Source organism: Chenopodium album, chromosome 15 (assembly GCF_948465745.1).
Source record: "Chenopodium album chromosome 15, dcCheAlbu1.1, whole genome shotgun sequence".
Taxonomy (NCBI): Eukaryota; Viridiplantae; Streptophyta; class Magnoliopsida; order Caryophyllales; family Amaranthaceae; genus Chenopodium; species Chenopodium album.
The window spans coordinates 14,912,734-14,926,779 of NC_137848.1; the positions used below are offsets into that span (position 1 = coordinate 14,912,734).

Sequence of the window (14,046 nt, forward strand, 5' to 3'; positions counted from 1 at the left end):
CTTAACTCATGATCATTATCTCATTACCAACATGCCACAAACTAAGATCTATAACACCGAGCCTCAAACCAAAAACAAAATAATAATTCTCAACCTTTTGATCTCATACTTGATCAAAAAGTATTCACATGATAATAAATAATATCTCAATATTGGCACAGGTTCCCAATTCATATAACAATTCGAACTCGATTCAATCATAATATGTCTCAACTCTTATAGGGTAATAAAACTAATACCCAAATATAACTAACTCACAACCCGAAAATAATACTCTGCATTAACAACCCTAAAACCTCGATAAAACAATACTCCCTATGGAAATAACATTAAAAATCCTAGAAATAACTATACAATCAATTATATACACCAAAAATAATACGATATTTAAATCAAACAAATCATATCATATAATATCATAGTAATTAATCATATATACAAAGAGTACAAATAATAAATCATACTCCGTATCACACAAAATAATACAAACTGAAATATAATACACACATCTTCAAAATTTCGCATGATTACCTTCCAAAGGAAATTACTTCAACACTTCGAGTAGAATGGTACGCAGATTGTATAGTGAGTGATGAGCATAGTAATTAAGTCAATCAGTTGCACACCACTCAAAACTCACGAACAACATAATAAATTGTTGTTGGCTTGGCTTGGCTTGAATTGCAAAATTCATGTTGGAAGAAATAATTGATGAATAATTACTAATCCCTTCATTTGGTTTATACGCAAAAGCAAAACTAAGAGAGAAGCTAATATGATATTATACGGCTGCAGTTTGTGTATCAAAAACTTAATAGGGTTAGAATAGTTTATATACGCTTAAAATTATAGAGTCTTATTTAAACAAAATAGAGTTTTAAAATTTTCCGAACTCTAAAATAAAAAAATATGAGATTAGGAAAGTTATTTAATAAATAAAAATAATCTATTTTTTTATAAAAATATTTTATATAAAATCATAAAATATTCGGATATAAAAGCATAAGTTTTCTGAATAGTACATTTCATGTACGATTATGCATGTAGTGGGACTTTTTGACATTATATTTTCTACCCTCATGTTCTCATTAGTTACAGAAATGCCATCTTATATGCAATGTTAGTAAATAGGGCATATGCACAAAAAACTAACCGCTATAGTGCGCATTAACCACTCTACTTTAAATTTTTTTTTTTAAAGTTATGTTTCAAAGATCACGTCATGATGTCAATTTTCTCATCATGACAAAAAATTACGAAAATTAAAATGTATGGCGTTGCGCGAAACACACACTAGTGAATGTAGTGATTACTTTATTTTAATAGTTGCACAAGGAAAAAAAAAAAAAAAGGATACGTGATTATGTATCAAAGCAATCTTTGACAAAGTTAGTCCTCAACAACATATACAGTAGTACTTCGTAATTTAAATTAGTAAATTTGTGATTGCAATCTTTTAAATTATAATCAAAATCACAACTCAAATTGCAGAAGAACTAATTTCTATATACGTGTCCCATTTTTTCTAATTTAAATAGTGAAAAACCAAATTAAATATATTATGAAGTTCCAAAAAAAAATATAAAATTCATTTGTGGATGTGGCTCGTTCAATAAACCATAGTTGCTAGAACTCCTGAATATGTAATTGTCACCGCCTTTTAGTTTGTTACGTTACACAATCAATAACTAAATTATATTATATATATACATGTTGCAAACCTTCATTATCTTTCTCAAGCTCAATAATAACATTATCTTCCATTATTTGCTCAGAAATTCTACGTGCATTGATCTTTTTCTTGATTGGTTGAAGATGTCAAATAATTTTAGTGTATATAGCACAAGACCATACGGTCTCTTAGGGCCGATTTGGCTAATTTTTTTGTACTATTTGATCCTTTGCAATAACAATGTTGTTTATTGTGATCCTCCAGACGAGCCTGTCAAATGCTCTTCCGGAAACTCCAATTGCACCATCTCTAATTCTTATGGCGCGTTCCCTGACCGGAGCACTTGCCATGCTTCCAATGTTGTGTACCCCGAAAATGAAGATCAACTCATCTCCTACGTTAGAGATGCAACTAAGATGAAGAGAAAAATCAAGGTACGTATTGGTTTTTCGCTCGCCTGCTTTGATATATCATATATGTCCCAATACATGACCTGTACACCCGGGTGTACCATGCACATGGTACACCCGGTCACAAAAAGAATATCAAGATATGTTGCAATGAACATGTATACATACTACATCAAGATATGTTGCAATGAACATACTCACATAAAAGAACATCAGTAGTAATAGGAAGAATGCGAGTTTCATTCCCTTAATTTTAGAAAAGATACTTAAAGAATAATCTTTACCCCACATTAATTGTCAAATTTTTTCAAAAGTTTAGTTTTCCAAATATTTTTCTATATCTAAAATTATTTTTTCCAAAATTAATTCAAGATTTCATTTTTAAAATTCAAATTCAAAATGTTATTTTCATTTTCAAAATATAAGTTACCAAGATATTTTATTTTAAATTATTTTCTCTTTTAAAAAACCTCTACAAAAATCATTCATATTCTTTCAACAAAAAAATATCTTTATATTTACTTATAATATTCGTTTTAAGGATAGTCATATGTATTTCTTGTGATGTTCTTTATATGATTAACAACGTTCTTTATTTGAATACATAATATACTTTATACTCCGTATTTGTTTATAATGTACAATTAATTATTAACACTATTTTTATTCTATATGTTCAGTATTATATAATACAATGATACGGAGTAATTATTATGGAGTATATCTTTTGATAAACTATATTTTAAATGTCCATCATGTTCTTTAATCGTAATTATAATGTACTTTTATTGTCATATAATGTTCATTGCTTATTGTGTAATGTCCTTTGAATTTTATCTTTGAACCATGCTAGTTAAATTTAAGTGATGTTCAATTTACATAATAACATCTTGTTCTTTATTAATATCATGGATATTTTTTGGATCTTAAAATCAAACATCAATAGGGAGCTCCCAAAAGAATATGGTCATCAATCTTCATGATCTTGATTTAAAAAAAAAAAAAAAAAAAAAAAAAAAAAAAAAAAAAAAAAACAATTATTAGATGATAATTAATATAAAAAAAAATACATGATTAATAAATAATATTTAAGATGAATATCATAATATTTAAAAATGAAGTTTATAACTAATTTTAATATGACATGTTTATAACAAAAATCTGCATCACTCAATACCTCGAAAAACATAAGGATCAAAATCAAAGAACATAATGATCAATCCTAAAAAACATACAAAATTAACAAAAAGAACAAGAAATCAAATAACATAAGAGTTAAAATAACAAAAATGAACATAAAAGAACATAATATTCAAGTAAAAAGAACATAATTCTTATTATTATTGAGATCCAAAGAACAATTTTAATTAGCAAAATTCAAATAACATGAATTGTAACGTAAAGAAGATATAGTTCATATTCAAAGAACATATTGTCATATTCAAAAAAACATATTTCATTCAAATCAAAAAAATAAATATTTTATATTTTTATGTCCATTAATGAATAAATAAATCAACAAACAATTAAAATTTCAATAAATTACAAAATGTTTCTTATAAAGTGAGTATATCAGTGTTCCGCAACAAAAAGGTGACTACCTCAAAATTACGTCAAAAAAAAACATGACTAATACAATCAAGAACATACTATATAAAAAAACACAACATTCATTTCAAAGCCAACAAAAAAAAGCAACGATCATAAGGGTCACATAAAAAGAACTTCATCATCAACCTTCAATCCAATGTAAATAAAAATCTACAACATAAATACTTAAATATAAGGAATTAATACATACAATAAACATAAACATAGTCTGATTCAATTCAAATCTTAAAATAACAATAAAGAAATTAAGTTAACATAATAAGCAAAATTCTGAAATGAAAATCATATAAAAAAAAATTAAATTACCTTTTAGGATACAATAATGTCCTCAAATTCACCACTATTGTGGATATCATCACTATCTTTAGCATCATTAACAAATCTAGTATATCATGGCGAAATTTAGAATAGTATGACATTATTTTGCTCTGTATTTCTTTTTCTATAAAATTCTCCATAAACTTCCCTCTAAATTCAAAATTGAAAAAAATAGTTAAATTTAATTTTGAAAGTTATGTAATACAGAGAATATCACGCATGAGTCCCATAAATTGTGGAAATGATTGATTTTTTTTTTCTTTTTTTGACATTTTTTTAAAAAATATTTGAAAAGCTGACATCATGCAACACATTGTTTAATTCAGGGTGTACCATACTCATGGTACACTCTTGTGTACTGTGTAATTTTCATATATGTCCTTGCCCTAGTAGGATTTACATACAAATTAAAACTACTACGTTGTGCGTGCTTATTCCTTTTAACCTTTTTTTTTCACTGAAGTTTAAATCATCATACTAAATACGACTGTTCCCTCTGTCTTTAGTAAAAGTCATATTACACATTTACTCATATACTATGTTTGGATACATCAAATATATAGTAAATTGGTATTCACAATGAATTATAACTCGAACCACTTTGTATATAGATGTTTTTTCCTTTCCCTCCCCTTAATTTTGTGGTCCACTTATTCTCCATTCTCTCCGTCCCTTGACCTCCCTAGCCACCACGCCAAATCGTATTGACCCAAATTATATAACTTGATTCAATGATCCGATTTGTCACCCTTTAAAGCGAAAGTATATGTGTTCATACGACATTTGGTTAAATAATAATCTATTATATATACTCCGTATTAGCTTAACTAGGAAAGTTTATTAATTTATAAGTTTATTAATTCAAATATATTATAGTGTACATAATATGTAAAGAGAGTTACGTGAGGATTTGTTCATATTATGTAAGAAAGCTAGATAAACATTTGTAAGTATATGTACACAATATGAACGAAAGTTGGATAATGATATTTATAAGTTTGACTAGAATAAGTCCACTGCGAAAGTGTAATTGGAAAGAAGGTAGCATAAGAAAGGAATCATTATTTAAAACACAGTTTCAGATGTGAGAAGGTTACTTATTCCGATATTCAAATTACTCGATCGGCATTTAAGATATTCTTGCATACGAAACTAATAATAGTCACGATATTCTAGCTTTTTAGGACTAGACATATCATATACGAGTTTTAATGTGATTTTCAACAGGTAGCAACCAGATATGGTCACAGCGCCACAAAGTTGGTGTGCCCTGATGGAGAAGATGGTCTAATAATAAGCACAAAAAACCTGACCAAGATTATAAACATCAATGTGACAGGAGAAACAATGACGGTAGAAAGTGGCATGTTGCTAATGCAACTGATAGACGAGGCAGCCAAGGTGAACCTAGCATTGCCTAATTCGCCTTATTGGTCAGGTTTAACCATTGGGGGAATGCTTGGAACGGGTGCTCACGGAAGCTCTCTATGGGGCCGTGGAAGCGCGGTTCATGACTATGTTGTTAGCCTTAAGATGGTTAGTCCCGGTGAAGAAGACGACAATTATGTTAAAGTTCGGACGCTCGGTGTTGGTGATGAAGACTTCGATGCAGCAAAAGTATCACTTGGTGTTCTAGGTGTTATATCACAGGTATGTACTTACGTTTAATTAGGGTTGTACACAATTTGGTCTGGACCGTAACCAAACCAGACCAAACCAACCGCATTATAGCGGTTTGGTTTGGTTTACGGTTTGTAAAAATACAGTTTGGTTTCAAATTTTTTTTTTTTTAAATACGGTTTATGGTTTGATTTGGTTTTTCAAAAATTATAAACCAAACCAAATCGTATTTTAATATTTATATAATTTTTAAATTAATAAAATAATTATTATATATTATAAAATAAATAAAAAAAAAAAAAAAAAACCAAAAAAACCAAAAAAACATGAAAAATCAAAAGAAAACTATAAGTGTTACTGTGTTAGCACTTGATTATTAGTTGATAGTTATTTTTATTATAACTTTGTAGTACAATTTAATCCCTTTGAGCTAATTAATTAAACTTTATCATAAATTTATTAAGTATTATTTGACAATTTTTAGGAAAAAATGTCGTCTCATCATAAACCGCAAACCAAACCGAGCGGCCAAACCGTATTATTATGGTTTGGTTTGGTTTGGTTTCAATACTAATATGGTTTGGGTTTGGGTTTGGTTCGAAAAACTAACCAGACCGTATTTTGTGGTTTGGTTTGGTGTGGACTCAAACCCCACCAAACCGGCTAGACCATATTCACCCCTAGTTTTAATCTTCTATTGGACTTGAAAGAGACTTAATTTGTAATATTTTAATATCAATAAAAAACCTTGGTCAAATTTTTTTTTACTAGATAACTAATTATTTTTTAATATTGTGTTGTGTAATTTATTTAACTAGTGTGTAGTGTTTACCATTACATTTTTTTTAAGGTTTTATATTTTTGATTTTTCTGTTAAATTTTATTTGTCTTCTTTATTTTTGTTTTTTTAAGAGAACCTCCTACTCGAATAATTCTTTAAACCGCCAAAAGCCTTCTCGAATGTGTTCTCCTATAGAATCTTTCAACCTAGATCCGACGACATATATTTCACTCACTCAGAAGTGGAACCCTATGACTAGTTAGATCCTCTTAATTAATTAGTACGGTGTATAACATAAAAAGTAATACGGAGTATGTAACAAAATGAGTGTACAATTGCAAATGCAGAACTACCTAATACTACGTATAAGTTATCTTACTTTTCAAATTTTTTGAAGGTTACCTTTAAGTTGGAACCACTTTTCAAGCGAAACATAACGTTCATGACAAGAGATGACCAAGACTTGGAGACTGAGGCCCCAAAATTTGGGGTCCAACATGAGTTTGCCGATATAGTGTGGCTACCTAATTAACCAACGTAAAGCAACATATCGAATTGACAATCGAGTCCCTACCTCAACACCTGGAAATGGAGTCTATGACGTCATGGGCTTCCGATCTGTACCAAAGTTTCTTTTAGAGTCTTCTAGAACAGCAGGTAGGTAATGTATATGATGAGGTCATTGAACAGATCATGAGTAAGGAATCATTATTTAAAGTTTCCTTAGGTTATGTTTGCTTCAACTTAGATATTCACTTATTATTTGCTCTTATTATTTTTGTAGAGATATTCTCATAGCATAGTGGTCGTTTGAAATATGATAACCATATTATTTCAATTATAATTAATATGATCAGTTCAGTTTTTTCACATAATAATCTGGGCGTAATCAGTCTTCTAACATCATATAATTTTTGTAAATTTTGATCCAACATAAGATAAATTTTTTTTGTTTGAGAAACTATAAAGTAAGAATATTTATGTTGATTTCATATGCATGTCTCTAGGTGTGTTATTCACTGGCTACCCAGTTATTGGATATCAAAATAAGATGCAAGCTTCCGCAAGTTGTCTTAATAAAAATAACATTGTTGATGGTTATTGTGGATGGGATCCAAGAATAAATGGTCACTTTTTTACTAGCAATGGCTTTACTTTGCCTTTAAACAAGGTAACAAGCTTCATTCAAGACCTAAAAAAATTGGTGAATATGGACCCTTCATCCTTTTGTGGCATTGAGTTTCACTTGGGTATCCTAATGAGGTATGTCAAGGTTTCCTCGGCTTATCTCGGAAAAGACGAGGATGGAGTAGACTTTGATATTGCCTATTATCGACCTAAAGAAGAGTTAGGGCCTCGGCTCAATGAGGACATCATGGAAGAAATCGAGCAATTAGCAGTTTTTAAGTATGGTGGCGTGCCACACTGGGGTAAAAACCGCAATGTAGCGTTTGAAGGTGTGATTAGTAAGTACAAAGATGGAGAAAAGTTTTTAAGGGTTAAGGAAAGTTATGATCCTTTGGGATTGTTTTCAAGTGAATGGACTGATCAAGTTTTAGGATTAAAAGACGGAATAATCATAAATAAAACAGGCTGTGCACTTGAAGGATTGTGTAGATGTAACACAGATGATGATTGTGGGAAGGGGTATACTTGTGAAAGTGGTAAAGTTTATGATGAGGCTAAAGTTTGCAAGAAGAAGAAAAGCAACCTTATTTTTGATAATTGCTTGATTGGATGATAATCAATAAGGCAAAAATGGACGTGAACTTTGTAATTATAATATCAAGGTGACTTTAATCCTAGTTGGATGCTGTTTTTTTTTTTTTTTTTTTTTTTTTTTTTTTTTTTTTTGCTCATGGTCTAAATTTAAAAATATGTTTGTAACGATTTGTAAAACTAAGTACTAGTCAATGTATATGTAAATTGGTGTTAATAGGTGGCGGTGTTAATCCACTAAGTTTATAGATATCTTTTATTAGAAAATAAACATTAGAAAGCCTTCTTTATGAGGAGAATTCTTAATGTAAAAATGTAATAAAATTATTACTAGCCCCAGTATATTGTAAATGATTGTTAATCGTGAATGGATGATGTATATATTATTTTATAATCCATGCCTGAAGCTTATGTTTATAATGATTTGCAATAATACTACTTGTCTCATTATCAATTATTTCATGTTTTGTTAAAAATGTCAACATTTCATACATGAAAAATAATTATTTCACAAAAATGTCAACATTTGACTTTAAGCGATGAGACTATGAGAATGTATTCCTTTTATAATCATATTAAATTTTAAATAATTATGGAGTAAGAATTTGGTTAATTGGTAGATTAATTAAGAAGAAAGTCTCTTAACATAATCGATCCATAGTTGGCTACTTGCAAGTTTAGATGATTTAGTTACTCTTGTTATTCATATCTCTACTCATTTTAATTAAATTAGTAATAATGTTACGAGTTTTTTTTATTAGAATTATATACTTGTATTACATGCATATAATAAACCACAAAGTCCAAACCTTCGTTAACTTGTTCAAGTGGAATATTATCTTTACATTCCATATTTCCATTTGATCGATCAGATCAAAAAACTACACACGTTGACCTTTTTCCTTGTGCTATGTATGGAAGATGGTTTAATAGTCTTTTAGGACCAATTTGGGTTACTCTTTTGATACTTTGCAAAAATGGTGTTAATTGTGATCCTCCAGAAGGACCCATCAAATGCTCTTACGGAAACTCCGATTGTATCATCACCAATTCTTATGGCTCGTTCCCTGACCGGAGTACTTGCCATGCTGCCAACGCCGTGTACCCGGAAAGTGAAGATCAACTCATCTCCTACGTTAGAGATGCAACCAAGATGGAGAGAAAAATCAAGGTATTGGTTGCTAACTTTAGCTAAAGTTTGTCCATGCTACATTATATATATTATACATATGAAGTCGGTCTACATTATAATCTTGAAAGATGACTATCCTAAATTCTTATGTACTTTTTCTTCAAAAAAAATTAAAAAATAAAAAAAATAAAAAATAAAAAAACAAAAATGAGGTCGATCTTCGATCTACAACGTTTATGCATTTCATTCCGATCATTTTGGTTCGTTGAAATTAGAAACTTTAAACCTTAAAAGAATATCATAATCGGACATGATTTATTGGCTCAGTTAATATATAATACATTTTTTTTTTTTTTTTCATATCCTTGCATATTAAGTATAAGTACGAACATTTCATATATGAAAAATACATACTAATACAAATTTAGTGAAATCCCGTTTGGTATATTTTTTTTACTAAAAGATTAGTGTACATCAATAAGGTTTAAATTTTGTCAAATAATAAAATTAGATCAATCAAACCAGACCATATTACAATGGAAAAAATTAATTAATACTCCCTCTATTTTTTTAAGCACTCCATTTTAATTAACCAACATATTTTCTAACTCGAAACTTTGACCAATTATATATACAGAGTATCTTTAATTAGAAATAAGTATAAATTACAAAGAGTTGACTTTCGAAAATTATACATTACATATTGTAACGATATATAATAATAAGTATCCATATGTTGAATTGATGACTATGTTTGATTTATGTATAAAGCATATTCAATTCATTGGTCAAAGTGGTATAATGCACGGTTTTATAATAATAAGATTTGTAAATCTTAAAATTAAAGTCAATTGAAATAAAGTTGGCTTAAATGGAATGAGTTATATAACTTTTTTATTTTTTAGAATTTGAATATACCCTACAAACTCTTTTGTTAGATAGATAATAATAATTTAATATATTTTTTTATAAATTATTGTAATTTTTTTATTTTTTAAGAAAAAAAAAATTGGCCGAAATTTTTTTATTGTAAATGCGACATGTGTATTTTAAGGATAATCCTGATGATTACTTTAGTATATAGTATACATGCAAAAGTCAATGTAGGACATGTTAAAAAACATGGAGGGCGTATACATGAGATAGTGGTGAGGATCAAGGGAGGAATGATAATAGATTAGTGTAGTTGTGTTTAACGAAGTATGTATTTAATATCTGAAAACTAAAAATCGAGATGACTCCAATAAAATCCCACATGATTATATTTTAAAGTATATATATTTATCCAAAAGTATTAAATCTCATTTGCATTTGAATCTCTCAAAATTACAAATAAGACATTCAAAACGAAATGGAAGGGAAAAAAAATTCAATTAATTATATTCGATTTAAAATTTAATTAATACTAGCTCACTAAAATCAATATAATCTTCTTCAAAGAAAGAGAAAAAAAAAATAAAAAAAATTAGTCTATAAAGATTAGTTTATAATCATTAAAAAAATTTTGAAAGAAAAAAAATTAATTAGATCAAGAGACTGGTCCTAAAATAAAATTTCATCATGTATAGTAAAAAAATAATCATCATGGGTTGTTAGAAGAAAAGGCTCTCAAAGTTGAAATTATTACAGAATTTAAAACCAATTATAAAAAATAATACGGAGTACTCCGTACTGTAGTCTATATACATAATGAGTAAGACCAATAAAAATTGTCAGTAAAAATCAAAATATTGCAACTTAAAAAAATTTGAAGATAATATTTTGTTAAAAAAAAAAAAAAAAAAAAAAAAAAAAAAAAAAAAAAAAAAAACTTGACGCATGAAAGATGACTTTTATTCAATAGGTAGCAACCAAATACGGTCACAGTGCCACAAAGTTGGTGTGCCCTGATGGAGAGGATGGTCTAGTAATAAGCACAGAAAATCTCAACAAGATTGTAAATGTCAACATGGTAGAAGAAACTATGGCGATAGAAAGCGGCATGACGCTAAAGCAGCTGATAGACGAGGCGGCCAAGGTGAACCTAGCATTGCCAAATTCACCTTATTGGGCAGGTGTAACTGTCGGGGGAATGCTCGGAACGGGTGCTCATGGAAGCTCCCTATGGGGTCGTGGAAGCGCGGTTCATGACTATGTTGTTAGCCTTAAGATTATTAGTCCTGGCAAACGTGATGACGGTTATGTTAAAGTTCGGACGCTTAATGTTGGTGATGAAGACCTTGATGCAGCAAAGGTTTCACTTGGTGTTCTTGGTGTCATCTCACAGGTATGCACAACTTGATTTTCTTTGAACTTGCTTTATCTATCTTTGTTTTTAATTTGTTAACACGTTTTGAGATATGACATTATTGACAAAAATCTACTTTAAATAAATTTTATGATTTATAAAAAACACAATCATGTTAAAATCCTCTTAATGTAGTAATAATTTGAAAACACAATACATATATAGTGAACCACAACTAAACAGTCAAATTTAACGTAGCTTATTTTGTGAAGGTAACCTTTAAGTTGGAACCACTTTTCAAGCGAAACCTCACGTACATCACAAGAGAAGACCATGACTTGGAGGTTGAAGCCCTAAAATTTGGGCTCCAACATGAGTTTGCCGATATAGCTTGGCTACCAGCCGAAGGTAAAGCAATATATCGAATTGACAATCGAGTTCCTACCACAACACCCGGTAATGGTGTTTATGACTACTTGGGCTTCCGATCTGTACCACAAGCTCTCATAGAGTCTTCTAGAAAAGCAGGTAAAGTATACGAGGCTTTTGATCAAATTATGAACTACATATATAATCATTAAAATATTATAGTAGTCCTATTTCAAATGACTACTATAAAATTTTCACAGATTTAAATCAAATTTTAAGGAATATTTATTCTTCTAACGAGTTAAATTATTGGTTCATTACGTCATTCAGAGGAGAATCTAGAATCACGTGGTTGCAGCAAGTTAAGATGCATATCAGCTAACGCTTCCGTGACACTATTTTCTGGGAGTGCATTTGGGCTCACAAATAACGGTAATAGTCTTATGACTCCTATTCCTTTATTTGGTTTTATATTCTTATCAAGTTGTTGCTTTGGTTATTCAATTATGAAGATGTCAATTACTTAGGGTGTTATTTATTTATTTATATGGAACTAATTAGCAATATATTTACTTATATAGTGATCATTTCCGTATGTAGGTGAATACATTCGTATATATACTTCCTCCGTTTTTATTTAGCTTGTCTAACTTACCTCATTGTCTCATGTTGATTTGGTATAAATGTCACTAGGTGTGTTATTCACTGGCTACCCGGTTATTGGATATCAAAATAAGATGCAAGCTTCCGGAAGTTGTCTTAATGATCAAAATAATATTGTTGATGGTTATTGTGGATGGGATCCAAGAATAAAAGGTCAATTCTCTTCTAGCAATGGATTTACTTTGCCTATGAACAAGGTAACAAGTTTCATTAAAGACCTTAAAAAATTGGTTAATATGGATCCTACATCCTTTTGTGGTTTTGATCTTTACTTGGGTATCCTAATGAGGTATGTCAAGGTCTCCTCGGCTTATCTAGGAAAAGACGAGGATGGTATAGACTTCGATATTACCTATTATCGACCTAGAGAAGCCTTAAGCCCTCAACTTAACGAGGACATAGTAAATGAGATTGAGCAAATAGCGATTTTTAAGTATGGTGGCGTGCCACATTGGGGTAAAAACTGCAATGTGGCATTTGAAGGGGTGATTAGTAAGTATAAGGATGGAGAAAAGTTTTTACGAGTTAAGGAAAGTTATGATCCTTTGGGATTGTTTTCAAGTGAATGGACTGATCAAGTTTTAGGATTAAAAGACGGAATAATCATAGATAAAACAGGTTGTGCACTTGAAGGATTGTGTAGATGTAACACAGATGATGATTGTGGGACGGGGTACACTTGTGGGAGCGGTCGAGTTTATGCTGAAGCTAAAGTTTGCAAGAAGAAGAGAAGCAACCTTGTTAGTGATGAATGCTTGATTGGGTAAAAATCAAAGGATACTTTTAAGGCAAAAGTGGATGTGAAGTTTATAATTATATCAAGGTGAATGTTCTTTCCCATTAGATATGTATTTTTTTTAATGCTCATGTTTAAATTTACTAATATGTTCGTAATGATTTGTTATACTTATTAAATTATATATAAACACGTAGTATACATAAATTGGGGTTAATATGTGATTGTTAATTGAACGGACGAATATTGTGTTACCTATGTGTTTGTATGATTTGTAATGATACTAATAGTTTTAACTGTTAATATATTTCATGATTTGTTAACATTTTGTTTGTCTAGCTAAAAAGCCCAAATTAGAAGGCATGTTGGTAGTGCTAGCTTGCTATCTAGATATTTATAACCAAGCTAAGCTTGGTTGTGAAAAAGGAAATCCTTCTAATCACGAGGTTGATGGTTTAATCTCCACTAAGGATTATTTGGGAAAGGAGATTCTTTTACCTTTTCCCCACTCTTCCAAATTGTCTTACCTGCTAACTCGGGCCTGACCAAGATTCCGACATGGTAGGATCACTCTTCTTACCTACCAAATAAAGATGTTTGCTAGATACTTATAAGACCCCAGTTTCATGGATTGTGACAATTTCTTAGGGGATTGATTGTTTGGGACTTTGTGATCTGTCTTTGGTACTGGAGCCATGCCAATTGTTGTGGCACAAGGAAGCCTTTGCCATGGCACTCTTTATAAATTACTCCCTTCGTTTCACAAAAATGGTTACAGCTTTCTTAAA

At 30.0% G+C, this 14,046-nt stretch overlaps 1 protein-coding gene and 1 pseudogene across 1 annotated transcript; both read left to right on the forward strand.

The window, feature by feature from the left end:
• Positions 1-1,770: 1,770 nt before the first annotated feature.
• On the forward strand, positions 1,771-8,226 carry LOC145581985 (L-gulonolactone oxidase 2-like; annotated as a pseudogene).
• Positions 8,227-9,025: 799 nt separating this feature from the next.
• On the forward strand, positions 9,026-13,289 carry LOC145580882 (L-gulonolactone oxidase 5-like). The gene is made up of 5 exons (XM_081637966.1): positions 9,026-9,302; positions 11,107-11,529; positions 11,763-12,018; positions 12,190-12,291; positions 12,553-13,289. Exons 1-5 carry the CDS (start codon positions 9,042-9,044, stop codon positions 13,287-13,289), a joined length of 1,779 nt encoding a protein of 592 aa, XP_081494092.1. The 5' UTR covers positions 9,026-9,041.
• Positions 13,290-14,046: the final 757 nt, after the last annotated feature.

Coding starts and splice junctions, on each gene's coding strand:
- LOC145580882 (XM_081637966.1), top strand. CDS start 9,042: ATGTATGGAAGATGGTTTAATAGTCTTTTAGGACCAATTTGGGTTACT. Junction 11,530..11,762: donor TTCTTGGTGTCATCTCACAG/GTATGCACAACT, acceptor TATTTTGTGAAG/GTAACCTTTAAGTTGGAACC. Junction 12,019..12,189: donor AGAGTCTTCTAGAAAAGCAG/GTAAAGTATACG, acceptor TACGTCATTCAG/AGGAGAATCTAGAATCACGT.